Source organism: Lates calcarifer, linkage group LG8, assembly GCF_001640805.2.
Source record: "Lates calcarifer isolate ASB-BC8 linkage group LG8, TLL_Latcal_v3, whole genome shotgun sequence".
NCBI lineage: Eukaryota > Metazoa > Chordata > Actinopteri > Centropomidae > Lates > Lates calcarifer.
This window is the reverse complement of record NC_066840.1, coordinates 6,061,050-6,088,672: the sequence shown is the minus strand read 5'-3', so window position 1 is coordinate 6,088,672 and position 27,623 is coordinate 6,061,050. Positions and strand designations below refer to the sequence as shown.

Sequence of the window (27,623 nt, the reverse complement as noted above, 5' to 3'; positions counted from 1 at the left end):
GTATTAGCCGCCTACAAATGTGTTTCTTCCACTGGAAAACTCTGTTGTTTTCTCGCCATCTAATTAGACAAGCAGGTACATTTCAGCACCGTGCAGAGAGTATAGAGGATTAAGAGCGGTAAGATGGCGCGTGGCCTTAGGTGGCGCCGAGACAAGATGACTGATGATGAATGGCAGCTCCCTCCAGCTAATGCCTCCCTGGCTCTGCGCTCACCTGGGATAGACAGCTTTGATGAATAGTTTAGTTACCTCTGCCTGTAATTACTCTTCATGTCATCGCCACTCTTCAGCCCCTTAACCACTCTATTCACCCTCCTGCACGGTGAAGTGTTGGCGGGGTTAGGCGGGTATGGGTATGTGTGTGGGTGGACAGCGTGGCTTTTCACTGCTTTGAGAAATCTAAAAAAGCCTGCTAATTGTTTTTCAGTTTTCATTTCCTGGCTTTAATCTCTCCTGTTTCCTTTTTTTTTTGTGGTTGTTGGTCTGTTCCTCCAGCGGCGTGCCCTGTGCTGTGCAGCGGTAACGGCCAATACGACAAGGGCTCCTGTGTGTGCTACAGTGGCTGGAAAGGGCCGGAGTGTGATGTCCCCGTCACGCAGTGCATCGACCCTCTTTGCAGCGGCCACGGCACCTGCACCGATGGCAACTGCGTGTGTTCCATTGGCTACAAAGGGCAAAACTGTGCAGAGGGTGAGAGCAGAAGAGTTAATGATGTAGTTATCCTCAAGGATGTATGATGGTTTAATGTGTGTCAGCTCTTCTCTGCCTGTACGTGTGGGTTTCAGCATGTCTGAGTGATTATTTTGAAAGAAACATGAATGTTTTCAGTACAACAAGCACATATCACACATCCACAGATGCACACACACACACACTCCTCTCTAACTCCAGTTAGACAGCTCATCATAGCATAATCTTACCCTGAGTGAGTGTCTGCCATTTCCTCCATATATACAGATGAAGTATGATGCTGCAGCCAAACACATCAGAGATTTTATTAAGGGAAGAAATCGCTTCTATTGATCCTTGTTAAGAAGGATCGGCACGCCACATTCTCAGTCGTTCAGAGAGACGGAAAGCAAGAGAGAAAAGAGGGAGGGATGAAAGATGGGTGGGGGAGTCGGGGCAGCAGAGAGAGGTGAATATGTATGAAGAAAGAGAGAAAAGAGAGCCATGCAGCATGCCAGGGGTGAAGAACAAGAAAGGGGGGAAAAAGGGAGTGGAGTGACAGAAAGAAGTCAAGAGAAAGGGCCAGAGAACAAGGTCAGCATTTTCTCTCTTGCTCTTCATTTTTTTTTCTCTCCATCTCCCTCTCATCCAATTTTTTTCCCCCTTCTCCTCTGGTCTCAAATCTGATATTCATCACAGCAGGAGTCCCTCAAACAATTTACCTGGAGTGCCAGCGACATGAAAATCGATAAGTGTGATCCGCCGTTTCTGCCAGGCAAACAGAAAACGGAGGGCCGAGGTTATGTGCGAGCATGCGCTTTTTATGAATGTGTGTGTGCGACGAGGTGTGGCGGGGGTCAATCATGCCTGAGGAGGAGGAGGAGGGTGTGAGAGGTGTCAGACAAAGAGGACAAGGAGAGAGGGGGAGAGAGAGAGTGAGAGAGAGAGAAGGAGAAGGAGGGAGCGGGCCAGGACAGAGCAGTGAGAGGAGGCTAGAGGAGGGGTGGGTGGGCGCTTTGCCGGGAGGAGGTAATTTGTCAAATTGGTTTTCACTCACTGCTTGGACTCAGAGCTGCCTGTCAACCTGGCAGACTGACAGTGTCAGATTCTCCCCCATGTATTAGCACATAAGCACAAATGCACACACACGCTCCCAAGCACAGGAGGACGCTCACACCGAATAATGTGTCAGCGAGGCCTTTCAGAGTGGAACACATTTGCTGCTATGCCCCAATTATAGACTCAGCTATTCATTATTGTGTGCTTTAATTGCCTTAGTAATATGTCTTGTAATACTTTCTTTTATTTCATTATCTTTCTGTATACACAAAGAATGAAAATATGTGCTCTGTCACATGTCTTTCTAAAAAAACCCATAATATTTAATTTGCTTCTAACATCAGCTGTTGTGTTAGTCTTTGCTCATTTTTTTCTCTGTGGTGTTTTTCTCCTCTTTTTTTGCACATTGGTGTATTTCTGGTTTAATGCAGTGGATTGCCTGGATCCTACATGTTCCAACAATGGCATCTGTGTGAATGGGGAGTGCCACTGTAAGCCAGGCTGGGGAGGGCTCCACTGCGAATTGCCCAGGGCCCAGTGCCCTGACCAGTGCCATGGCCACGGGGCCTTCATACCAGACACTGGGCTGTGCAGCTGTGACCCCAACTGGATGGGACCTGACTGCTCCATGGGTAAGCATGGCTGACTTTCACAGCTGGTGGTTCGCCTGTGGGAGTGAAACATGCAATAAAGATGGAGTTTGGGGTATCATCATGTGGAGAACAGGGCTACTGACTACCCACTGTCTAAACATATTCTGTGGTCCCCAAGGATACATGGCTAATTAGTTTACCATTTTATTTCATACTGCTTTGGTTTTCAAACTGGGCTTGGATGAAATTTACAAAACCACAAAGTTGCTCAGAAATGAGATACAGCAACTGTTGTATTATCTCAGCCAATTTGGAACAAGCAGGAATAAAATATGGCAAGTTTTTTTTTTTTTTACTGTCAAGACTATAGAAAATAATCTGTCTCAGTAAACTGTCACTGACAGTATGGTTATGACAGCTTTTTATGATTATCAGGGTGGCGCTCAGAACCCAAAATGGGCATGGCAGGGCGCTTTTATTTATATGGCACATTTCATTACAATGGGCTTTACATAACAGCAACAACATGTGACATGTATAAAAGAATATAATAAATAAAATACAAGAAAATGTAGCCACAATGACAAAAGAGGGAGAAGAAAATGAAGAAATATGAAGAAAAACCACCCACAAAAACACATAACAAACCTCCGCACCCAGCCCACAGACAAAAACTGTAAACACAGACCCCCACACACACATACACACCCACAGAGCAGCTAATCATGAGCATGAGAACACAGAAAAAAAAGTTGTAATTATGACGGACCACAGGTCATTAGGCAGTTCCAGAGAGCAAGGACAAAGAAAACGCCTCCTCACCAGATCTGAAATGTATAGGTACAGTTGGAAGACCATTGTACAATAAACTGAAAGGTCTAATTGGACTGCAGGCAGTGAGCATGTCCGAAAAGCACTGGGGAGCTAAACTGTTATGGGCTTTATAGATTATTGTTGTAATTTTGAAGTTTATTCTGTATTGCCCTGAGAGCTAATGAAGTGATTTTAGTATGGGAGAGCTAATCAAATGCCAAGTCCAGATGTTTCATAAACTCAGTGACTACATGAATGTTGGTGGTGTGTTTGCCTTGTGGGTATTGACACTTACAGTTAACCAGAGATTAAATAAAGTCTGTATGGGGGGACAAGAGGAATAATAAGGGGGCCTGGAGTCACTCTCTGTCACTTATAAAAGTATCTCAGTTCAAATGTTTAAAAGCCTTTTATAATAAAATACTCAACTTCTACTGCTTTTCATCTCAATAAAATAAAACTGTTAAGCTACCACTATGGTAGAGACATGAACCTCCGCCAATCCAGCCTGAGACGCTTCCCATCCCAGGATCACAAACAGAGCTCCAGCATTTGTTATGAGGGAGGCAATACTTAGCTTTAATAAAGACAACATTGTTACACACCGCAGGATCCCTCAGCAAGTGTGCATCAAAACATCTGTACATACTACATTCCCTGCACACTGGGGGTCCCGAGCACACGAGCGGGATTGTCACATCTCACCACATGCACCGTCGCTGCCTGCAACGTCTGAGAGTCACAAACAGTGACTGTAATGAAGGCTCAGGAAATAAACCCTGTCGTCACAAAACTACAATCACTGATTTTAATTGAAGGTGCATGGTGGAGAGTTGTATTTAGTGTAATGTGGATTTGATTGGTTTAGATTGTCTCGCAGACCTAGGTGCTAGCCATGTTTTTTTGCACTTGCCCGGGGTAATGTGACATTGTTACTTGCTGGGATGAAGTCAAACACAACACTGATTTTATGATTTGCAGGTTAAAAGTGGACTACATGGGGTTTGAATGTGAAAGTTTTTAGATACTTATAGTTACACACCACCATTGTTTGAGTGGTTCTTCAGTGGCTATATTTCAACATGTAGTTAAGGCCTGCTTCACTTTTATAAAATAGATATTTTGATCTTGTTGAAACAACAAATATATGCAACCCAGACATCTAAAAAGCTCATTGTTTGACCTAGAAATCAATGTTTACTGAGTAGTACGTCCATTGTGTCAGGGTGCACATACAGTATGACACATAGCAAATAAACCTACAAAGGACATCAACGTTTGAGCCCAGAAATGCTTTATCTGACCCAGATTTTTCTCACTTCCATCAGAGGTGTGTTCAGTTGACTGTGGGACCCACGGAGTGTGTATGGGCGGAGCGTGTCGCTGTGAGGAGGGCTGGACTGGCGCAGGCTGCGACCAGCGTGTGTGCAACCCGCTGTGCATCAAACACGGAACCTGCAAGGACGGAAAGTGCCAATGTCACCAGGGCTGGAACGGAGAGCACTGCACCATTGGTAAGCACCTCTATGTGTGTGTGTGTGTGTGCGAGCATGTGTGGAGGTGTGTGTGTTTGATGTGTGTCTGCGTGTCAACACGTGGGTGTGCACAGAAACACCAGCACCAAAACAGACTAAACTGGCAGCTCCTTCCCACTTTGTTAAAGGAATGGGGAAATGAGAAGTGGAGGCAAAGGGGAGACCTTAGGGAATTGAAGAGAAGGGGTTGACGTAGGAGGTGGGCGAACAGAGAGGAGAGGAGGAAACTTCTTAGAAGTTGGGGTGGGAGGATCACAAAAGAGCAGGATTTAGCCGTTTTTAGGTTGCCTCTCAACTGCAGACCCCAGGAGTGTTAGTTTCTATGGCCTTTGAAACACCAAAGTTATGTGATGAAAAGTAAAACTCTTCACCTCACTGTGATCAAAAAATATCTCCCTCACATTGATTGTGTATGTGTGCATGCATACAGTTGTGCCAGTGTGTGTGTGTGTGTGTGTGTGTGTGTGTGTGTGTGTGTGTGTGTGTGTGTGTGTGTGTGTGTGTGTGAGTGAGTGTGACTTTTTATGTCAGTCAATCACTGTCTCATATTGACATCACTGTCACTTTGGATGGATGAGTGCCAGATTCCTCTGATTCACCCGCAGTGCTTTGAGACACAAAGTCTCATTTCCCTGTCACCACAAGCACTGTGATTGCAATCTGATACACACACAAACACACTAAAAGCAACACACACACACACACACACACACATATATATATATATATATATATATATATATATATATATACATGCACATACATATATATATATATATACATGCACACACACACACGCACGCCAACACATACATACGCACAGGGGAATAACAGTTTATGATCTCCCCGTTCCCCCCATCAGAAAGTAGGGCAGCTTTGACTGCAGCATCAGCCCAAGATGAAAGAGTTGTCAGGCCTTAGCTTGGCGCAAAGCACATTTCACTAGCACCAGACACTCTCAGTGTTTAGCTTATCTCAGCCTGCCTGTTGTTCATTTCAGCTCTGCATGATGTTGCTTGCATTTATTTAAAAAAAACAAAATACTCTCCCCATCTCTTACCTTTTGCACGTTTTCTCCCACTGCAGACCATGGGAGCATGGTTGACAAAGCAGGTACCGTATCTGACTCTGGTGTTTTGTTTCTTAGCCTGTGGTGGTAGAAGCTAGCTGCTGCATTTGTGGGTTTTGGCCTGGCTTGGCTCTGTAGACTCTGTGGTGCTATCTGTTCGTAGATTAGGGTGCCATCCTCAATGATAACTCCCTACGTATAGTGCACTACCATTTACAGCAGTGCACTACAGCGGGGGTTAGCTGTCATTGAGCCTAGATGTGTTGTGGGGTACCATAGAGCCTAGTGTGGTATCAGCAGTGTTGAGGGGCTGTGCTGTGAAAATGTGTGGATGTGCATGCGTGTGAGCGTGTTCTTCTCCATATTACTAATGTGGAAACACAAACACATCACTCTTCTCAGGTATTCTAGTCATGTACTGTGTAAACACAGCTGTTTCACACGAGGAGAAAACGATGAAAGCCGTAAAGAACTTTTGAGGTAATTGGTGAATTTCATAGGCCACTGATGCGAGGCCTTAATGTGCTGTCAAAAAACACAGAGTTGTTGAGTGTGTGTGTGTTTACATTTGGGTATTTATGGCAACAGTCCCGGCCATGGTAGAGTGGCTAATAAATTTATTTTGTGAGCACATGAGTGTGTGTGTGTGTGTGTGTGTGTGTTTGTGTGTTTGTGTGTGTGTTTGATTGTGTCTGTGTGACTCAGTGAGCATACAGGAATAATTCCATATTTTTTATCTTTTCATCAAACCCATCCACCAACATAGGCCAAGAAAAAAAAAACCAACTAAACAGTTTAGTCAGATCCCACAAAGATAAACAGAATCATGGATAAGGGTTAAGACATCGATGCAAACAGAGAAGGGTGCAGGTCTAGGGCGAGTTGTCTCACACGCACAGCAAGAATGCTTAATAGATACCCCCGCAGCTGAACCTCTGTCGGGTTACACAGAGCGGCACAGATTGCCTGACAGTACAGGTCCCTGGAGCAACGTTGAGAGTGTCCTCTCACCCTCTACGCTTAATGGAATAGCGCTCATTGTTTTATGAAGAGCCAGCCTAGAGAAAAGGTAAATCGCAGGGTTAAAGAGGGAGCAAGAGACAGAGAGGGAGAATAAATAAGAACAGATGGAGCCAAAGGGAAGCAGAGAGACAGGTGAAAGAACATGTGGGGCAAAGTAATCAGTGTAATTTCTAAGGTAGCTTGTTAAGAGTAAGAATAGATGAGTGGAGGTTGATCTGAATAAGTGCACAGTTATCTGGGCCATCTATAAGCAGTGGTCTTGGATTTATGGCTATGACCTTTACTTTATGACCTTTAGTGCAGACAGTGCTGGAAACAGGGGAAATGGAGAGTGTGGTGGAGCTTTTCAGCACAATGTCTCGACTTTGTTTCTTTTATATACTTTCTTCTCATTCTTTCTGTCTCTCTGTCTCTAACTGTCTCTCACATTTTCTTTCTCACTTCTTCCCCCAGAGTCTTACACAGTACCTTTCTCTATCCAGTCATATACCCCAATACCCAACCGCTCACACATACTCACACCCTGCACACCACACAAGAGTGTGAGTGCTGACCCATAACCCAAGGCAATTTCTTCTCCTTTTTAAGGGGATTTCATCAAAGTCCAACTACATTAGTGGGGAGGGTGGACTTAATAGTTTCTGAAATCCCACTTTATTCTAGTTAGTATGAGGGGGTATCGACTGGGTCCTGGCATTAAAGAGAGAGGAGCCTCGTGCCGGCCTGCCCAGGCAAGCCGATCAATGCCCACTATGGATTGTCCTGTCCGGGTGCTTCATAAGTATTTGGCTGCTTTAAATGGCAACTCCATTTAACAGGCAATCACTGCTAACTGCCTTTGTTCCCTGAGCTCAATACTTGGGGACAATCTATTCCAGCCTGACTGTTAATACAGCGTCATGAGCAGTCCCCTGATGCAGAAAATGGTAATAATTAAAGATAAAAACCTTTGATTTGATTCCTCTTGTTGAGCTGAAAAACGTGGTTAAGCTTCTCTGCCCCCCCCCCCCCCCACTCTTCTTGAGAGTTCAAACAAGATGGCGCACTGTCTTTCGCAAAATCCTTTGTTGACTTTCCCTCATCGCCTGGTGGTTGAGACATATGATAAAACGCCAATTGGGGTGAAATGCCTGTTAATTTAGCTGCTGCCACGGTTTAGATTGCACTATTTGTATTCATAATGCATAGCTTTATTGATGCGACGATTTGTTAGAGGGCAAAATACTACAGTGCAACTTGAGTGAAAATATGTTCATTAATCTACTGAGCAGGACTCAATGAAAAGCATTTCATATTCATAATCTCTTACTGGGTTATTTTGTCCTTCCTCACTCTGTGTCGGCACGCCACTACCGAGTGGGAAATGTCAGGTCATATCTCTAGGGTGCGTCGTGCTGGGTGTGTGTTTGTGACTAAGTGCCTTTGCGTGCATGCACGTATTGTTTTATCAGTCAACCCTGTCTTTGCCTCCATCTCCCGTGGGTAGACTTAAGAGTGTCGCATCCCGCTCCCTCATTTATTGAAGAGAAAATCACTGTGACAAGTTTGTTTGGGGCTCTTTGTGCTGCTGGAGAAAACATTGTCATTGTGTGTCATCATGCCTTTTTTCGCTCTCCCTGATAGATTATAATGTGGCAAACACATAGTTTTGTGTTAGTGCTGGAAAGGTGTGATTTAGAGCAATACAAGAAAATGCTAAGACAGGCTAGGAGTTAAAGGCCTTTTTGAAAAAGACATTGATGGGCAATATTGTCTGAGCATAGATACAAATTATCAAATGTAATATATAAAAACGTCATAGTGAGCTTTTAGATTTTTTTTTAATTTCTTGTCATTTATTTGATGTTCTTATTTGGACCCAATATAGTGAAGTTGTTCTAATGTAATCTTAAAAGGAATGCGCTGACATTTTGCAAAATGCACTTTCTTGTCAAGAGTTAACAAAAAGAGTGATACCACTGTCGTATATGTCTATCCAATATGAAGGTGGTGCTAGCAGCTGCTTAGCTTAGCTTACCTTAGCACAGCATAAGGACTGGAAACCGGGGCAAACAGCTAGCCCAGCTCTGTCTGAAATGTTGTAGCATTATGAACAGTTGTTTTTCTTGGCTGCACACAGTGAATTCCTTGAGTCTCTGCTGGTTGTCTAACAACCTTGACTGTGACTCCAGGAAGTCACTCTTCCCTGCCAAGAAATAGTCCCATACATAATCCCTTATAAAACCAGGAAACTGTTTTCAAAGTTTTCACAGGTTGGTTTTTGTAGAGGTTAAACAAACAAGATAGAACTGCGAGCTTCAGAGGTGTTGGTAGATTTTGTTAAGACAGCTCCCAGTCTTTATGCTAAGCTAAGCTAACTGACTACTGGCTTCAGACTCATACTGAATTGAAATGAGAGTGGTATTAATCCTCTCATCTGACTCTAAAAGCAAGTAAGCCTGTATCTCAAAATGTAAAACTACTTCTTTAAATATTCTTTACTATTCCAAGCAACCAAAAGTTACCAGATAACGTTTCTTTGACAAAACGGTACTGCCCTCTGTAATTGCAAATTTCCTTATCCAGGCGGCCCTAAAGCGTCTGCTTTTATTTGCCTTAAAGTCACTCTGAAGTTGAGGGTGGCCTTGCTATGCTAGTTACAAAACTTACTTGGCTCCAGGGCTATAGATTCTGGTTGGACTTTTTGCATAAGCAAAAGTGAAGGTTTATTAGTTCATAGACTGACACTGCACAGACACACACACACACACATACACACACACATGCACATGCACACTCCGTCGAACATAATCTCATTCTCTCATGAGAAAGCATTACTCTCAGGCCATCAGAATCCCATTACCTACACTGAATCGTAAGAGAGAGAGAGAGAGAGAGAGAGAGAGATGATCGGGTGGGGCTCTATCAAGTAAGTGAATCAAGTGATCCATCCACCTCTGTCCACACACACACACACACATGTTAGCAACCATACCACAGGTGTAGAGACATACAGATGGGAAGGTGTGCATGAAAATTGACTTGCTGAATTAAATTGATTCTTGAACAATCAATACTTACAGTATGCTACAGTGTGCTTATTAAATTGAGTGAAACTCATTGGTCTATCATAACCATATGACTGTGTGTGTGAGTGTGTGTGTGAGAGAGAGAGAGGGAAGGAAAGAGAGAGAATGTGTCTGCTCGTCTATGTATCAGTGATGATCAAACAAACAAGAATCACCCTCCCATCATCTCCCCTTTTCCTTCCTCCTCACCTCCCTCCCCCTCTCTCCTCCTCTGTCCTCTCCTCACAGACGGCTGTCCTAACTTGTGTAACGGGAATGGCCAGTGCACCATGGGACAGCAGAGCTGGCACTGTGAATGCCAGACAGGCTGGAGGGGCCCCGGCTGCAGTGTTGCCATGGAGACCTCCTGTGCTGACAACAAGGACAACGAAGGAGGTGAACTGGGGGAAAATCTGGGGTAAAGCAGCCCTTGCTTAAGAAAGCCACTTGCAAAAATCTTGCTTGTGGGTGGACTAAAAGATGTTAGAGCAAAAATAATGAATTAAAACAAGAAAGAGAATTAAGATAGAGGTCTCATGAGAAGAGCCCTCACTACAGATGGCAAAATTAAACTTTCCTTTGTGAAAGAAACAAAGATTATCAAAATATTACATCAAGAATGGAAGAAGCAGGAGTAGCTATTTTACATTCCTCGCTTCTCCTAAACCCCCACCTCATTATTGCTCTTTCCCTCCTTTATCAGATGGACTAACCGACTGCATGGACCCAGACTGCTGCATCCAGAGTCCCTGTCAAAACAGCCCACTTTGCCGTGGCTCCCGGGACCCTCTGCAAGTCATCCAGCAGAGCCCGACGTCCCAGCCCCCCGTCCGCTCTTTCTACGACCGCGTCAAAATGCTTGTCGGACGGGACAGTACCCACATCATCCCTGGGGAAAACCCGTTCAACTCCAGGTATGACAGGAAACATACACATGAAGGATAGCATATAATTACTCGTTATTAATATCCATGCCACCAGTGGTATCCTTGACAACCAGAGGCTCAGTTGCATACGTAGCTTCAGATCATAGCCTAAAAGAGCTTGGCAAAACTGCCCAGAGACCTCCCAGTTCTGACTTTTCAAAATGAGAGCATCAAACATTCAACTCATGACAGTGTTTTTCTCTTCTCATACATGTTGTGTAGTTGCCTTAAAATCACGCAAAAATAGCAGTGAGAGCACCTTTAACTTAAAAAAATATATATTAATCACATTGAAACCACCCACCAATGGAAATGCAAACAAAGTTTAGCCAATTAATATTTCAAAACACACCTCTGACCCATGGTGTTGTTACATTTTATATGATGGTGAAGGGTTAGCTAGTTCATTTTTGTTGGATCTGTGAGTATCTGCTATCTGTGAGTGCAGGGTGAGTCATCAAAAATACTTAAACATTTCCCAGAAGGAGAACAGAGAGGGTTTTTTGATGTATGAATGCTCAGAAATGCTTTTCATATATCAAAAATACTAATTAATGTAGAAATTCAGGATAAAAAGTTTTTTGTCTTCAATTTGTGTCATCTAGAGGAGTCCATGTTGTTTTTCATTGTGTATGCCAGTAGCATTAAAAAAATGATTGTACATTCCTGTGAGATTGCATGTTACAGATTAACACTTTGATGCTCTTAGAAAGTTTGACATTTGTTAAGAATAAATGCATGCCATAAAAAATAGCCCAACCTTAGATCCAACAACACACATATCAAACAGACTTCAGAGTGGTTCGCAGATCTAGCCAAGACCTTAACAAATCCCAGAGCCAAAGGCAGACCAAGCCAAGATTCCCCCATAGATTTTAGTGGAGCTGTGAAGCACTGCCAGTGGTGCTGATTCTTGTCTGCATACATTTACACATGCACACATCAGATGTTTCAAGGAAAATAGCTCATCAAAGTGATGACACTCTGAAATGTTTAGATATTATTCTATATCAGTTCTCTAGGACACAGTCACACACACACACACACACACACACACAGTCATACACACATATCCATCTACATTGTCATGGTTTGTTTACATGATTGACATGAGCTAATCTAGATGGTGTGGGTTGCTGATTGTTTCTAATTAATGAGTGGTAGAAGACCAGAGCAATAAATGAATGGGCAAATTGGATGATTGAGAGATGGAGCGATTAATCAAACCAGATGATTGATGGTTAGGAAGATTTGGCTCGTAGATTGACTGTCTCTCCCTCACTCTTGTCTCCTCTGTCTTCTTCCAGTTTGGCATCTCTAATCCGGGGTCAGGTGTTGACTACAGATGGAACCCCTCTGGTGGGGGTGAACGTGTCTTTTGTCAACTACCCCCACTACGGATACACGCTGACACGGCAGGATGGAATGTATGTACAACAGCTACCCAGCACGCTTTGCTGAGACTCTGAAACTACCTCACCACATAGGCTGTATGATTAGATTAGATTAGATTAGATTAGATTAGATTAGATTAGATTAGATTAGATTAGATTAGAGTAGATTAGATTAGATTAGATAAGGAACCTTAACGATCCTAAGAGGAAACTAGGCTGTTGAAGCCACAAATAATTTGATATAAAAAAGAAAATGGATTTCAAATAAGAGCAGAGTAAATATATTTAGCAAGAGCAACACAAATTAGAATTAAAACACTACAATTCCCTTAAGTAGTAACTAAAATGAAAATATTTACATTGCAAAAAAACAATGGAAAGATGTACAGAGAATATAGTTTTACATAGGACAGCAGTAGAGGTTTTACTCAAAATAAACATGTCAGAACTTCAGTATAAATAATGGCCATCAAAGAAACTTTTAAGATAAAAACAATCTTGCAACTGGATTTTGAAGCACCATAATCCTTTAATTGCCACTTTCCAAACACATTTGGTTAACCCACCTGATATGTCTTTTTATTTCTTCCTCAGGACTTCCAGCTTGCAGGGAGTTTTAGGCTGCTTTAATTTGACTTTTCTGTCCAATTCTCCTCCCTACAAGTTATATTAAATTTAAGTCTGGCTGACATCCATAACATGTTATTCCAAAATTCGATTCTTCAGACTGACCTCTGCTCATTAAATGTGCAGTTTCTGTGTTTCCTGTCTCAGGGTCTTTGAGCACTCTTCTCCTCCTCTTATCAATGATTTTTTTTTCTTTGCAGCATTTCTTTGCAGCATTTTTTTCCACTTAGGCCAAGCTGCTGCTGAAACATCTGAACTTCTGGTAACATTTCATTGACCTTGTATTTCAGAGGCAGTTACTTACTAGTTTCACAGACTTGCGAACATGTTCTGATGTCCCTGCCTGACCTTGTTTAGTTTTGATGAATATTTTTTTTTCTTTCAATTGCTAAGGACCCTGGCCGCACTAACAGAGCTCTGGCTATTATTGTGAATGTATATCCTAATCATTAACCCACAGCTGTTAACAATAATTTGGGACCACGGTGTTAAAGGAGAACACCTACTGTAATAAAATCACATCTATGCTGAAAGTGTTCTAACACTGTAATATTCATGTTTCAGACTTTCAGCTGTTGTCTAGACTGACTGTCTAGACAAGTGTGTTGTAAAGGTTTGTTGTGCCATAATGCTGAAATATTTATTTCAGGTGTTTTTGTTGTTGAATTATTTCTAAAGCAGTGGAGTAAATATTAAGTTAGAAGAAGAGAAACACTGACAGAGTATGAGTCCATCCACCAGAGCACTCCACACCTGTACCTCATTCCCATCCTCTTCTCACAAACCTCTCCAGGTTTGACCTGATAGCTAACGGTGGTGCATCACTGACTCTGCGGTTCGAGCGTGCCCCCTTCCTGAGCCAGGAGCGCACCGTGTGGCTGCCCTGGAGCCAGTTTTATGCTATGGACACTCTGGTGCTTAAGACAGAAGAGAACTCGATCCCGGGCTGTGACCTGAGCGGCTTCGTCAGGCCTGACCCTCTTGTGATTGCATCCCCTCTCTCCTCCTTCTTCAGCTCCAAGCCAGGGGAGAAACCCATCATACCGGAGACACAGGTGCAGTACCACTGACCTCTGGCAGCCGGTTAATCTTCCTTCTGGTTCCCTCGCTCTCTTCCCACTCTCCTGTACGCCTGTCTCTTTTAGCTCTCTTTCTCCTTTCGCTTCCATAGCGTTTCCCCCCATTTGTTCCCTCTTTCTCTATTCCTTTATTGCTTCCTCTGTTTTTTTTTCACCTTTTTTTGTCCTTCAGCCGTCAGTGGAAGCGTGACCCCCATTACTCCCTCACTCTCTAAATCCCACCTAATCCCCCTCTCTTGTCATCTCTTCTCTTTGTCTTCCAGGTGCTGCATGAGCAGATCGAGGTGCCTGGCACCAGCCTAAAGCTGTGCTACCTAAGCTCCAGGACACAGGGTTACCGCTCTCTGCTCAAGGTGACCATGACCCCAGCCGTGGTGTCTATGGGCCTGCTGAAGGTTCACCTAATGGTAGCAGTGGAGGGCCACCTCTTCCAGAAGTGGTTCCACGCTTCACCCAACTTGGCCTACACATACATCTGGGATAAGACCGATGCATATGGGCAGAGGGTCTACGGGCTTTCTGAAGCTGTTGGTGAGTAGAATGGATATATGGAGAAGTTCTAGTAGGGTTCCAGCCCTGCACTTAATGAATAGATTAGAAATTTTACCAGTAAGGCAGCAGTGGCTCTGATGAAGGAGGAGAGTGCTAATTAGGAAGCTTGAAGGAGAGATAATACACCAGTAACCCAGCCTCCATCCACCATGCAGCATAGCCACAGTTAAGTGCTTTTTTTCCAGAGGTCTATTTTTCATTGAGGCCGCGTGTGGTTCAGTCAGCCAGCCGTAACTGTGGTGAAGGGTTATTAGCCATCAGGGTGAGTTAGCAGTTAGCTACTGGAGCAGCAAGCAGGAGTCCAGGGGAGCCTCAGTGCTATTACATTCTGCTGTCACAGTCGCTCACAGATGCTGTCAGCCAAACACTGCTGTCAGGCCACAGATGCAGTGGACATCTGGGGCTTCAGTGTGGACTAAAATCATTAGGGGCATATGGTTTGTGAAATTACATTCACTCAAAGATCCCAGAGTTCCCTGGAGTAACTGTAATTTTACATTTCTCAGAAAGACAATAAAGAATATACATGGTTTACAATTAGGTTATGTTTTGCTAACCGCGGATAGAAATGCAGGTATACTACATTACTGTTTTCAGTGAAGCCGAAAAGGTGCTGGCAACAGCACTCTCACTGTGACTCAAGTGGGAGTTGAGGTGTCAACACACTTTTCCTTTTGACAAGTAGGAACACAGCCGCATACACATGCATGCGCACTTACAGTATATGCATACACATGCATCCAAACACATAAAAGTAGTCTCATCATACAGCATCCTCATGTCAACTCCTTTTCCCTACTTGTACATTTATCCAAATCTACTGAGACTCTGTCAGCACATGTGCATGATTGGGAAATAATGTTTCCACCAGCAGAGTTTTCACTGTGGCAACCGGCATGGCCTGTAGATTTAAAGGCCCATCAGGCAATCTGTCCAATTAACAAGGTTTTTAATTGATTTAGCAGCATGTGAGAGTGTTAGTTAGGTGTGAGTGCAGGTTTTGGTACAGGTGCTAACTAGCTTCTCTGTGTATCACACGTTTCACAATTTAAATGAACCTGGGAGGTTATGATCTGAGTTTTTCATAGCCTCTTTTCCTGTGTTGCTGTCACCATGTTTTTTGTATTTTATGGTCTTTTCACTTCTTTCTGTGTCCCATCTCTCTCTCTCTCTACCACTCTGTTCCTCCTACCCTCTCTACCATATATATAGTGTCAGTGGGATATGAGTACGAGTCCTGTGCTAGTCTCATCCTCTGGGAGAAGAGGACAGCCATTCTGCAAGGCTATGAACTGGATCCCACCAACCTGGGTGGCTGGTCACTCAACAAGCACCATGTACTCAACACACGCAGTGGTATGTATAGACACACCCTGATATTTGCACAAAAAGCACAGACTTTTCCAGTTGTTGTTTTCCCTTCTAGTTTATATTTATCCAGTTCCCATGTGTAGCAGGTTTACAGTACATCTCAGTACAGTATATCTCACTAAACTTGCTATTGTCTTGGGGAGGGTGTAGACCACATTGCGCTTCCTGTGGTTCACATTGGGTTGCCATGCACCTCTTTTAACCTGTCAGGGAGAATTTTCACAGGAAGAGCTTGTGTTGTCTCACTTAGTTTGACTCCCTCATCCACTCACGCCAACCTTGCTGAGTGTATGTTTACACCAACCAATCAGGAGAAGCTACTAGAGCAGAGACAGGGGGTCGGGGAGTTGGGGGGCAGCGCCACCTTTTCTGAAAACTGATTCAGGATCTCTATGGTGGTGGGCAGGTGGGAGTTGTTTTTGTTGCATCATCTACTATACTATTATCCACACTCTGTGCAGTAATGCTAAAAAGCATGGAAAAATAAATGGGCTGAAGCACTGATGGTCACCTGCTGTGACAATCAATGTACTAATGGAATGGACAGAAGTGAGGAACCAGCAGTGTATAGAGGTATTTTTAGAAGTGGGGGAATGCAACAACACCTGCTTGTCCTCATCACCTCTTGTTAGTCTGCTGTACAGTGCAATAATGTTTTCCCTGAAAATGATGCAATGCTGCACTGTTGTTTCTGGGCCATCAAATCACAAAGACTAATGTCATGACAACATAAAAAATATTAAAATAAAATGCAAAAAAATGAAATGTCACTTGTGAACTACATTAGTGAACCTTTGTTAACAAAACTACAGCTAAGAGTCTACTGCCATGCTACCAGCTAAAAGCTAACATCAACATGGTAACATGCTCACATTGATATGCTGATGTTTAATAGGTGTAAAATTTTCCACCTTATCAAAATCCTCTTACTGTAATAATGATCATGAATCTACCTGTGTTTCTTTCTATCCTCTCTCTTGTCCAGGCATCCTTCACAAAGGCAGTGGTGAAAACATCTTTGTGACAGAGCAGCCCCCTGTAATCACCAGCATCATGGGAAACGGCCGGAGGCGCAGTATCTCCTGCCCCAGCTGTAACGGCCTCGCAGATGGCAACAAGCTGCTGGCGCCGGTCGCCCTGGCAATGGGCATCGATGGCAGCCTCTACGTTGGGGACCTCAACTTTGTGCGCAGGGTTTACCCATCTATGAACACAACTGGTATCCTGGAATTAAGGTAAAGCCCAAATCTTCAAATCAGTTCTATAAAGGAAGGGCAAGAAAAGAGGGTAAAAGAATAATCAATTAGAAAGCAGATTGGGATCTAGAGGTTTTTTTTGATGTTGCAGGAAAAGTACTGATAGAGGAAGGTTAGATTAAAGTAAGATGGCAGGATAAGAAGAGGGTGAAAAGACTGGATCAGTACATAGAACATGTAGGATTGTATACTCCCTTGAAACCCAAAGAATAAGGTGAGACACAAGGGATGGCAAGATTGAAGCAGAACTTTACACTGTACTGGATACCATTTCTCCAGGGTGTTTTTACCCATGTTTAAATTTTGCTGTTCACACCACAGTCAGCTTTGTGTTGCTCTCTACAGACTGTGTGAATTAACATTTGTTTTGTTGTGCTTTTATCTCGAACAAAGGAACAAAGATTTCAGACACAGGTAAGATCCTTAAAACAATAAATTAAAAGTTTCTAGCACACACTCCAGCAATAATAGCAAAAGTACTTGAAACAATCTTCACTGAAAATATTAAATCAATCTATTCACTGGCATAATAATCATTACTTTTTTCTGTCACCTTAGTAATAACCCAACCCATAAGTACTTCCTGGCTGTGGATCCAGTATCTGGGGCGTTATTCATCTCAGACACCAACTCCCGACGAATTTATCGCGTTCGGTCATTAACGGGTGGCCGGCTGCTGTCGGACAATGCAGAGGTGGTGGCTGGGACGGGGGAGCAGTGTCTGCCTTTTGATGAACGCTGCGGCGATGGCGGTAAAGCCACTGAAGCTACACTTATGAGCCCCAAAGGTGAGCTACTGGGAAAAAGCTTTTTAAAATGAATCAAAAATGATTTTGATTTATTCATTTATTGGTTTAGTCAATTATCAAGCAAAAATGTTAGCACTTTCTGATTCCCACTTCTAAAATGGGAGATGTTTTTTATCTTTACATCTTTTGGTTTTGTACTGTTAAGACGTCACCTTGGGTTGTAAGATAGTGTGACAGTGAAATAGTGCCAGTAAGGCCAGTAACATATGTCTAATTGAAGTTCATTCTTTAGCTTTTTATGTTCAAATGAATCAAATTGGCTTTTGTGATTTTTTCTTTTTGAACATTTTTTATCAGGCAGAGTCACTCAGATCAATAACTATAGTTCAGCACTCAAGATATGTAAATTGAGAGCCCCTTAGGTTTTCCTTGATCAGAATATCATTCTATCATCCTCAGTCTTATGACTCAACTAAAGCAGGGCGGAGACAGAAGGAGGTTATAAACCAGGTTAATGTTAAACTTATTAATGGAATTATTTTTGTGGATCACTGGATCTTAGAACATTGTGACACCAAACTGTCAAGGATGTCACGCTGTCACATTTCCTGTCAGTGTTACAAGTGTGGGACTGCAGATGTTAGTATATATACAGTAAGTGTGAGTGAGTTAGTGTGTGTGTGTGTGTGTGTGTTTGTGGTTCTTACAAGATAAGATGGGAGAGATAGGTGAAGACAATGAGGTACTGATTCCGTCTTACCTGTCACAGGCAAAGTCATCCAGCGCACATCAGCTTGCCCTCTCTCTGCCTGTTTCCTCCCCGTCTTTCTCTCACTATCTCTCCCTGCGTCTCCCCTTTCTCCTCTCCTCCTCTCTCTCTCATTTGCTCTGTGCCCTTTGCTGTATCCTCCATCTGTTGTTGTGTATCTCAAAGCGTCTAAAGTTATTTTAGGGCACAGTTGCCTAGAACAAACACACCTGTCTGAATGCCTGCTGCCTGTTAGACCAACAAGGCTGACACTGCACCACTGGTAAACGATAAAAAAGAGAAAGGTAGAAACAAATCAAAATAGAATAGTTGGGGTGACAAAAACCAAAAAAAAAAAAAAGTGAGAAAGCATCAAGAGAAAATCAAGGAAGGAAGTAGAGTGCAACAGATCATTTGCCTTTCTAAAGAATCTGCTTGCAGTCTACAATTGCCCTCTGGGAGGAGCATGAGCTCCGCATCCCGATGACTCATCCCAAAACTAACACTTCTCTAACACTCGTTCCATCACTTTGTTCCCTCTCATTTGATGAAGCATTGAGCAATTCAGCTGTCAGGGCTGCTATCTGTTTTCAGCCAGTGGAAAGAGTGAAGTTTAATTGACTTAAAATGTCTATGGGTTGCCTGCAGTGTTTGAGTTATGAGTCGTCGCTCATGGTGTTCATCTCTGCTTTGACAGGTATCGCTGTGGATAAAAATGGGCTGATGTACTTTGTGGATGCCACCATGATCCGTAAGGTGGACCAGAACGGCATCATCTCCACTCTGCTGGGGGCCAACGATCTGACCGCCATACGGCCACTGAGCTGTGACACCAGCATGGACGTCAGCCAGGTACGGCGGTTAGGAGGAAGTGCAGAAGAGACAAGAGGGTGATGGCACAGTAGATGATGATCTAACAGCCCCGTGAGTGCTGAGCTACGACAAATGTGTGGAAACGAGCCAGCCAGGAGGTCAGGGAGAGACTGATTTAGGGAGGGATTAAAGAGTCCATTGATAAATGAATGAATCAAAAGAGAATGAGAACTGCAGTCACTTAAAACAATGAAGAAGACACTTGTCTGAACCTTGTCCTTTCAAAATGCCTCCCTCAGCATAGATATTGTCTCATGTATAACTTCTGTTTCTGCCTATCAGGTGCGTCTTGAGTGGCCCACGGACTTGGCGGTGAACCCCATGGACAACTCTCTCTATGTCCTGGAAAACAATGTCATCCTGCGCATCACTGAGAATCACCAGGTCTGTACCACAAGGCTGGATCGCCACTGCAAATCCCTTAGGGTGGACATTCACTGCAAGGCTTTGACAAGATTTAGTCCCAATTAGACTTTCTCTGGCCAATTTAGAAGTAAAACTTCAAACATAGTTCTAACATAGTTACCTAAGTTTCACAGTGCTGGCAACATTACTGATTAATTAACTCCAAGAATATTCTACTTTCTGAAATCTACTTCATTATGGAAAGTTTCATCTGCACTGTTTCAATAGCAATATCATTATGGTGGAATTATTCTAGGTGTTTGATCATCAATGTGACATTTTCCATTGTTGCCTACAGGTGAGCATCATAGCAGGTCGGCCCATGCATTGTCAAGTGCCAGGCATTGACTACAGCCTCAGTAAGCTGGCTATCCACGCTGCCCTGGAGAGCGCCACAGCCATTGCCCTGTCCCACACCGGCATCCTCTACATCGCTGAGACAGATGAGAAAAAGATCAACCGCGTTAGACAGGTACAAGATGGAGAAGTACCGCACGCTGTCTTTGGCTCTCTGGTTGTTTTTGAATGAATTTGTTGTACTCAAGTTATTTTCTTAGCGATCAAAATGGACTGCACAGCTGGTTGAGCTGTGTGGGTGTTTTTTTAGATAGTCTGAGATTGTTTCAGATCCCCAGACTCTACATTCAGTTCAGACAGTTTTATGTTTTGGTTTTTTTTTCCAATCCTCTGTTTTGATAACTCTAAATGAATTTTGCTTTTGGTAATACATTTTCTTTCATTGAGTAGTGACTTTTTTCCCAATGACATTATTAACCGACTCTCCTCTTTCATTTTCTGTCTGTGCATTTTTTTAGGTGAGCACTAATGGAGAAATCTCTCTCCTGGCTGGTGCTGCCTCCGACTGTGACTGCAAAAATGACGTCAACTGCAACTGCTTCTATGGTGATGATGGCTACGCCCCTGATGCTGGCTTGAACTCCCCCACCTCCTTGGCTGTATCCCCTGATGGGACGCTCTTCATTGCAGACCTCAATAACATACGAATCCGAGCTGTGCGAGCCAATCGACCCGGCCCTGCCGTATCAAGCGTGGGCTACGGAGGTTCTGCACAGTACGAGGTTGCATCGCCAAGGGAACAGGAGCTGTATGTCTTCAACGGGGAGGGGCTTCATATCCAGACAATTAGCCTAGTGACTGGGGAGCCCCTTTACAATTTCACCTATGGTCCTGATGGAGAGCTGGCCATGCTAGTGGACAACTGCAACAACACAGTTAAAGTGAGGAGGGATGGTATGGGCCAGGGAGGAGGAGCTGGCCTGCTCAGACTGGTGCTGCTGCCCGAGAATCAAGTAGTGACTCTAGGACTGGACCCCACAGGGGGGCTGCGTAGTGTGTCGGCCCTGGGACAGGAGGTGGCTCTGATGGGCTACAGTGGCAACACAGGCCTCCTGGCCACCAAAGCTGATGAGACTGGATGGACCACGTTTTACCAGTAAGTGTGTAAGAGAGGGCAAGAATATGCATTCGTATATTTTCAACATTTTTCTGTCCATCTGAAATACAAAATGAAAGTAGAATTGCATTCCCAATTATTAGTGCACCTAGCGCAGTGTACTCCTGCCCCCCAGTGTTAGCTTTTATAATTACAGCCAACTCCTATAAGATGACCCGTTACATCCCTCTCTGTCAGTTTTTGTGTGTGTGTCTGTGTGTGTGAGAGAGAGAGTGTGTGTGTACGTGTGTTTCAGCATATATCAGGTACAAGTATGAACACGTCCTTTCCTCGCCACTGACCCTCACTGCAATATCCCATCTCCCAGGTACGACAGCGAGGGTCGCCTGACCAACGTGACATACCCCACTGGCATGGTGACGAGTCTCCACCGCGAGATTGAACGTTCCATCAACATCGACATTGAGAGCTCCAGCAGAGATGACGATGTCACCGTCATCACCAACCTGTCCTCTGTGGAAGCTTCATACACTGTTGTGCAAGGTAGCGACTCAGCACATGTACAGCACATGCAGCAGAAAATGAACTGGTCATGAATTTTTAAATGCTTGTGAAATTGCAGCGTGTGGCACGAAGGTTGACAAATGCTGAGCTCAAGTTATAAACATAAGGCAACAGAAATTAAAATTAGATCTGAATGATATTTATTATATATATTTTGAGTAGATAAAGATTAACGTAAAAAGTTCAAATGGGTCTTTTTATATGGCATTCAAAGCCCTGATGAGGTATATCACTTTACCTTATTATTCAAAAACACAGCCTTCCTCTGTGATGGTGAATATGCGTCAGCCTGCCAACTCTAATTGAAAGTCTTGTAATTTTCACTCAGTTATGTGTATGCTCCAGGAGATTATTTTCCATCCATACCCACAGCCAGCCCTCTCTCACTCCCTCTCATGGAGTAAAATTACCAATATATAGTTGTTAATCCCAGCTGGGATCATCCTGCTTTTGAATATCATCACAGCAAAATTCATTAACTCATGTAGAGTGAATCCTCCTCATCCCTCAAGCTTTCCCCTCACACAGGCACGCACCGACAAACAAATACAGCTCTCCACCAGTTCCCATGATCCCTGAGCTTATTTGGTCTGTTTAGAGGAGGATGAAGAAGGAGGAGAATAATTGTCTCCTTTTTCTTGACCGGAGCAAGTTGTGTGACAGAAGTATGAATGCAGAGTGTGGGTTATATAAGTCTCAAGGCCTCAGAGAGAATAAGTTGTAGATGTTTTCACTGATCCACCTGGGTTGCAGGAGGAGAAGGGGAGAGTTGTTCACAGAGCTGTAAGTCATTTAAGGTTTCCACCGCACTGTGTGGGTTTCAGCACAGCTCTCTGCTGACATACTCACTTAACCATCTCCCTCTCTTTCCGCTCTTTCTCGCTCTCTTCATTAACTCCTGCACAGTGAATTCTCCTTGGCCCTCAAGCTCTCGTTTCTCTCTCTCTCTTTCCCTCTCCCTCGCTTCTGTTTTATTACGAGGTTGTTCAGACAGAGAGAGCAGAGAAGATTTATCTAAAGGCTGTTGCTGCCAAGTCAATGGAAAAAGCTTCACTTGTCTGTTTGAGGCATTGTTAAAATGTGCCTGGAGCTTTATTACAAATTGGCCTTATGGATTACTGTCATTTATGGCGGGGCTTCAAAGGGAGACACCATCTGATCCCCTCACCTTTTGTAAATGAAATAAAAAAGCAGCCCCCCTCTGAATCTGCCAGATATTTCTGAGCTGAAAAACAACTTTATCTCATTTTCAATCACTTCAATGTGATCAAGACGCCTGTTTTCAGACATCAGAGGAAAAATGTAGCCTCAGCATTAGACATGGGCTTATCTGTTTCCATTCTTGGGTTTGAGAGTGAGTCATTAAATTATAGTGATAGAGAGATTGTAGAGAGATGTCAGTTTAGCCTATTTTTATTCAGAGGATTTTGAAGTTTGTAGGAATAAGAATTAGGTCCATAAATATTTTATGGACATGATCTGGTTCGTACTGACATGAGCCTCTAGGCTTTTGACTGTAATTTCCCATTTCCACTTCTGTATATGAGTAAAAGAGGGTGTGCTGCACCTTCACAAACATGCACATTCTATTTCAATTCCTTGTATCATTAACTGCTTTCCTTCAATGCTGAGGTTCTATCGATGCTGGTAGGCATGTTGACAGCCATGTTGTTTACTGTCAGATGGGCTTTGGCTGTCTCTGACTGGCTGTTTGGGTGTAAACTGGGATTCTGTGTGGTAAAGGCTAGAGTAAACATCTGGGTCTGTCAACACTGCCCTTACTCCTTTACTCTTTAGCTGCAGTCTGTCATGTTTCACAGAATCAGGAACTGAATCCAAAAAATCCAAAGCTTATTTAATTCCTCCCTGACCTCAATGAAAAATGCTGTGAGGCTGAATAAAGCCATGAAGGACAAATCATGTAACATTAAGAAAAAAGAGCTACAGTTCTAAGAGGTTTTGACTGAACCTAAATTAGGCCACAAAAGAATGTGATGTCAGTGAGAAAGACAAAAACTTTTTTAATCTTTTAAGTATAACCAAAGAAATGAATTATGGGGTGGCACTAAGGATGGTCCTGTTAGGCTAAATAAGAATGGATTTTTTTTTTCTCAAAAAAGGAGGCAATTTAACTGAAGAGATGACAATTAGCCACAATATACATGATGTGCCTGCCTCATCCCATACTGTGCCTGTGCCCAGTGTTCACATCCTCCTTATCAAACCCGTGCACCCACCCAGCTTTTATTATAATTTCTGTCACATGGATGTGTTCAGGTCTGTTAACTCCATTTTACTTACTTACTTTTTTTTATGGTACAGGACTTTTTCCCTAAATTAAGGAGCACTGAAGCAGTCTTTTTTGTTGACTATGTCTGACCCCAATCAAACGCTTCCAGTTATAGATTTGCTGGGGTTTGGGTCTGACAGGATCTGAATACAGAGAAGTTCCCTGGTGCCTCTTTGGCTTCTTGCCTTGCCTATCTTATGATATGTTTATTTATCTCCAATTACAGACCAGGTGAGGAACAGCTATCAGTTGTGCAACAATGGGACCCTGAGAGTGATGTACGCCAATGGAATGGGCATCAGCTTTCACACAGAGCCCCATATCCTGGCAGGTTCCGTTAGCCCTACAATTGGTCGGAGAAACATCACCCTGCCCACAGACAACGGCCTCAACTCCATTGAGTGGCGTCTGCGCAAGGAGCAGACCAAGGGCAAGGTCACTGTTTTTGGCAGGAAGCTACGGGTGAGTTGTTTTTAATGAGTCAGAGATGACTTTGTTTACATCTGGCTATTTTCCACATCTTCAGTCTTGACATTAAAATGCAACTGTTCCTATCTTCCTTTTCTTTAGGCTCATGGACGCAACCTCCTCTCCATTGACTTTGACCGGAACACACGCACAGAGAAGATTTACGATGATCACCGCAAGTTCACGCTACGCATCATGTATGACGCTCAGGGCCGCCCAGCTATGTGGTTGCCCAGCAGCAGTCTGGCAGTGGTCAATGTGTCATATTCAACCACTGGACAGCTTGTTGGGCTGCAGAGGGGGAGCATGAGTGAGAGGACCGAGTTTGACCCCCAGGGACGCATCCTGTCCCGTTCTTTTGTGGACGGGAAGGTGTGGAGTTACAGCTACCTTGACAAAGTAAGTGATCTTAACAAGTAATCTTTAACACTGTCATCTAATAGTCAAATCTTACCAAAGCAAGGCAATAGCAAGAAAGAATAGTCATTTGGAAGAACTGCAGAATTGAGTGAAATAATACATCATTTTCACGGTTATGGAGATTCAAATTTGTCTGCTGAGAGAAAATTACTCCTGGTGCTATTTCACAGGAGGCAAGTCACCCATTGATAATGCTATTATATTAATCCGTATTTTGCCTCCCCCTCTTTTTCCAGTCCATGGTGCTGCTCCTGCAGAGTCAAAGACAGTATGTCTTTGAGTTTGACGCCTCAGGTCGGGTCACAGCTGTCACCATGCCCAGTGTGGCCCGCCACACCATGTTCACACATGTGTCAGTTGGCTACATTCGCAACACCTACAATCCCCCAGAGAGCAATGCCTCCATAATCCATGACTTCTGTGAGGACGGCAGACCTCAGGCCACGCATTACCTGGGTACCGGCCGCCGTGTTCTCTACAAGTATGGCAAGCTGGCAAAGCTGTCAGAGATCGTGTACGACAGCACTGCCGTCACTTTCGGTTACGATGAGACAGCTGGTGTGCTGAAGATGGTAAACCTGCAGAGTGGGGGCTTCTCGTGTACCATTCGCTACCGTAAAATGGGCCCGCTTATAGACAAGCAGATCTACCGTTTCAGTGAGGAGGGAATGGTCAATGCAAGGTTTGACTACACCTACCATGACAACAGCTTCCGTATCGCCAGCATGAAGCCAGTCATCAGCGAGACGCCACTGCCTGTTGACCTCTACAGATACGATGAAATCTCTGGAAAGGTGCAGAAATTTGGTTCTAATCTACAATGTCTTTTTGAGCAATTGTGTACAAACTTCTTTAACTTGCAAAACCAACTACGTCTGTAAATGTACTTTCTTTGGCTATCAGATGACTCACCTTTTCTCTAACCTTTCCCTCTCTCCTATAGGTGGAGCACTTTGGAAAGTTCGGGGTCATTTACTACGACATTAATCAAATCATCACCACAGCCGTTATGACACTGAGTAAGCATTTTGACACTCACGGTCGCATCAAGGAGGTCCAGTACGAGATATTCCGTTCACTTATGTACTGGATGACGGTGCAGTATGACAGCATGGGACGGGTGGTGAAGAGAGAGCTCAAAATCGGGCCCTACGCCAACACCACCCAGTACCGCTATGATTATGACGGAGACGGACAGCTCAGTGGCGTCAAGGTGAATATTCTGTGTGAAGAAAGTGGAATTTAAGGCACTGTCTCTTCTTTAGAACCTGGAGTGTCAGACTAGTTATATCTAATTCATGAGTCTCTTTGTTTTATCCAGGTGAATGACTGGTCTACTTGGCGCTACAGCTACGACCTGAACGGTAACCTCCATCTGCTCAATCCCGGGAACAGCGCCCGTATCTTGCCGCTCCGCTATGATCTCAGAGACCGCATCACACGCCTGGGAGATGTCCAGTACCGCCTGGATGAAGATGGCTTTCTGAGCCAGCGTGGTTCAGACGTCTTTGACTATAACTCCAAAGGTCAGCTACTGCGGGCCTATAATCGAGGTCCTGGCGGCTGGAGTGTTGTGTATCATTACGACGGTCTGGGACGAAGGGTGTCCACAAGGAACAGCCTGGGACAGCACCTTCAGTTCTTTTATGCTGACCTAAACCACCCAACCAGGGTCACACACATCTTCAACCACTCCAGCTCAGATATCTCGTCACTCTACTATGACCTGCAGGTAGGTGTGGGTGGACAGAGATGTGCCATATGCACCAATATCCTTATATTTCAACGTATCAGCATATGCCCTATCCTGAAACACAATTTAAATGTCCTGAATTTCTGGCTGTCTCATGATTAGGGACATTTGTTCGCCATGGAGGTGAGCAGTGGGGAGGAATACTACATAGCCTCTGACAACACTGGCACACCACTGGCTGTCTTCAGCAGCAATGGACAGATGATCAAACAGGTAATACACAGTGGCCTTGAATCTCATTATTTGCAATAAATTACAGCTACAAAAATTGTGTTGTTTAAGTAAAATTAGCAAAAACAAGAAGAAATCAGCACATGGAAAAGGCATTTGGCATCTGCTATGCCCAAAGTGTGCTTTTATGAGACACTAAATCCTTATCAGCTGCTGTTCTGTAACACTCACCTGGTGTTGAAAGCTTTCCATCAGTGGGAGCACTAATAATCATTTAAAGCAAACTGAGTAATCTTGTGTCACCCAGGTGCAATATACAGCCTATGGAGAAGTGTACCTGGACTCTAACCCAGAGTTTCAGCTGGTGGTGGGTTTCCATGGTGGCCTCTACGACCCTTTGACTAAGCTGGTCCACTTTACCCAGCGGGACTATGATGTCTTGGCTGGACGCTGGACCTCGCCTGACTACAGCATCTGGCCCAAGATAGGGAAGGATCCCTCTCCCTTTAATCTGTACATGTTCAAGAACAACAACCCCCTCAGTGACATGCTGGATGTCAAGAACTATGTCACAGGTAAAGGACAAACATGTATTTACATGATGTCTAAAATGGTGTTATAAAGGATTTGAAGCTGCCCATTTCTTCAGAGCATATGAAAAACTAGTTTTAAAAAAAAGTATATTTCCAAAGTTAATGTACAGAAATATATACAGATAAAGCCCAGGTGTAAAGATAATTTTAGTTCACTCAAGA

The 27,623-nt window shown here is 43.7% G+C and overlaps 1 protein-coding gene across 6 annotated transcripts in view; it reads left to right on the top strand.

Moving 5' to 3' along the window:
- Window positions 1–27,623, top strand: part of tenm2a (teneurin transmembrane protein 2a) — a 221,344-nt gene that overhangs the window by 190,794 nt on the left and 2,927 nt on the right. For 4 of the 6 annotated variants that reach the window (XM_051072187.1, XM_051072186.1, XM_018675473.2 and 1 more), the window contains 25 exons: window positions 496–690; window positions 2,160–2,360; window positions 4,463–4,648; window positions 5,756–5,782; window positions 10,058–10,204; window positions 10,512–10,722; window positions 12,042–12,161; window positions 13,549–13,810; window positions 14,098–14,365; window positions 15,599–15,742; window positions 16,743–16,992; window positions 17,407–17,427; window positions 17,572–17,801; window positions 19,208–19,362; window positions 19,666–19,767; window positions 20,087–20,260; window positions 20,604–21,241; window positions 21,570–21,745; window positions 24,283–24,518; window positions 24,627–24,923; window positions 25,181–25,738; window positions 25,888–26,157; window positions 26,266–26,676; window positions 26,800–26,910; window positions 27,176–27,443. In XM_051072187.1, coding sequence (XP_050928144.1) covers window positions 496–690; window positions 2,160–2,360; window positions 4,463–4,648; window positions 5,756–5,782; window positions 10,058–10,204; window positions 10,512–10,722; window positions 12,042–12,161; window positions 13,549–13,810; window positions 14,098–14,365; window positions 15,599–15,742; window positions 16,743–16,992; window positions 17,407–17,427; window positions 17,572–17,801; window positions 19,208–19,362; window positions 19,666–19,767; window positions 20,087–20,260; window positions 20,604–21,241; window positions 21,570–21,745; window positions 24,283–24,518; window positions 24,627–24,923; window positions 25,181–25,738; window positions 25,888–26,157; window positions 26,266–26,676; window positions 26,800–26,910; window positions 27,176–27,443 — 5,658 coding nt within the window. The remainder of the gene's footprint in view (window positions 1–495; window positions 691–2,159; window positions 2,361–4,462; window positions 4,649–5,755; window positions 5,783–10,057; window positions 10,205–10,511; window positions 10,723–12,041; window positions 12,162–13,548; window positions 13,811–14,097; window positions 14,366–15,598; window positions 15,743–16,742; window positions 16,993–17,406; window positions 17,428–17,571; window positions 17,802–19,207; window positions 19,363–19,665; window positions 19,768–20,086; window positions 20,261–20,603; window positions 21,242–21,569; window positions 21,746–24,282; window positions 24,519–24,626; window positions 24,924–25,180; window positions 25,739–25,887; window positions 26,158–26,265; window positions 26,677–26,799; window positions 26,911–27,175; window positions 27,444–27,623) is intronic. The other 2 variants (XM_051072189.1, XM_051072188.1) reach the window with 1 other exon arrangement.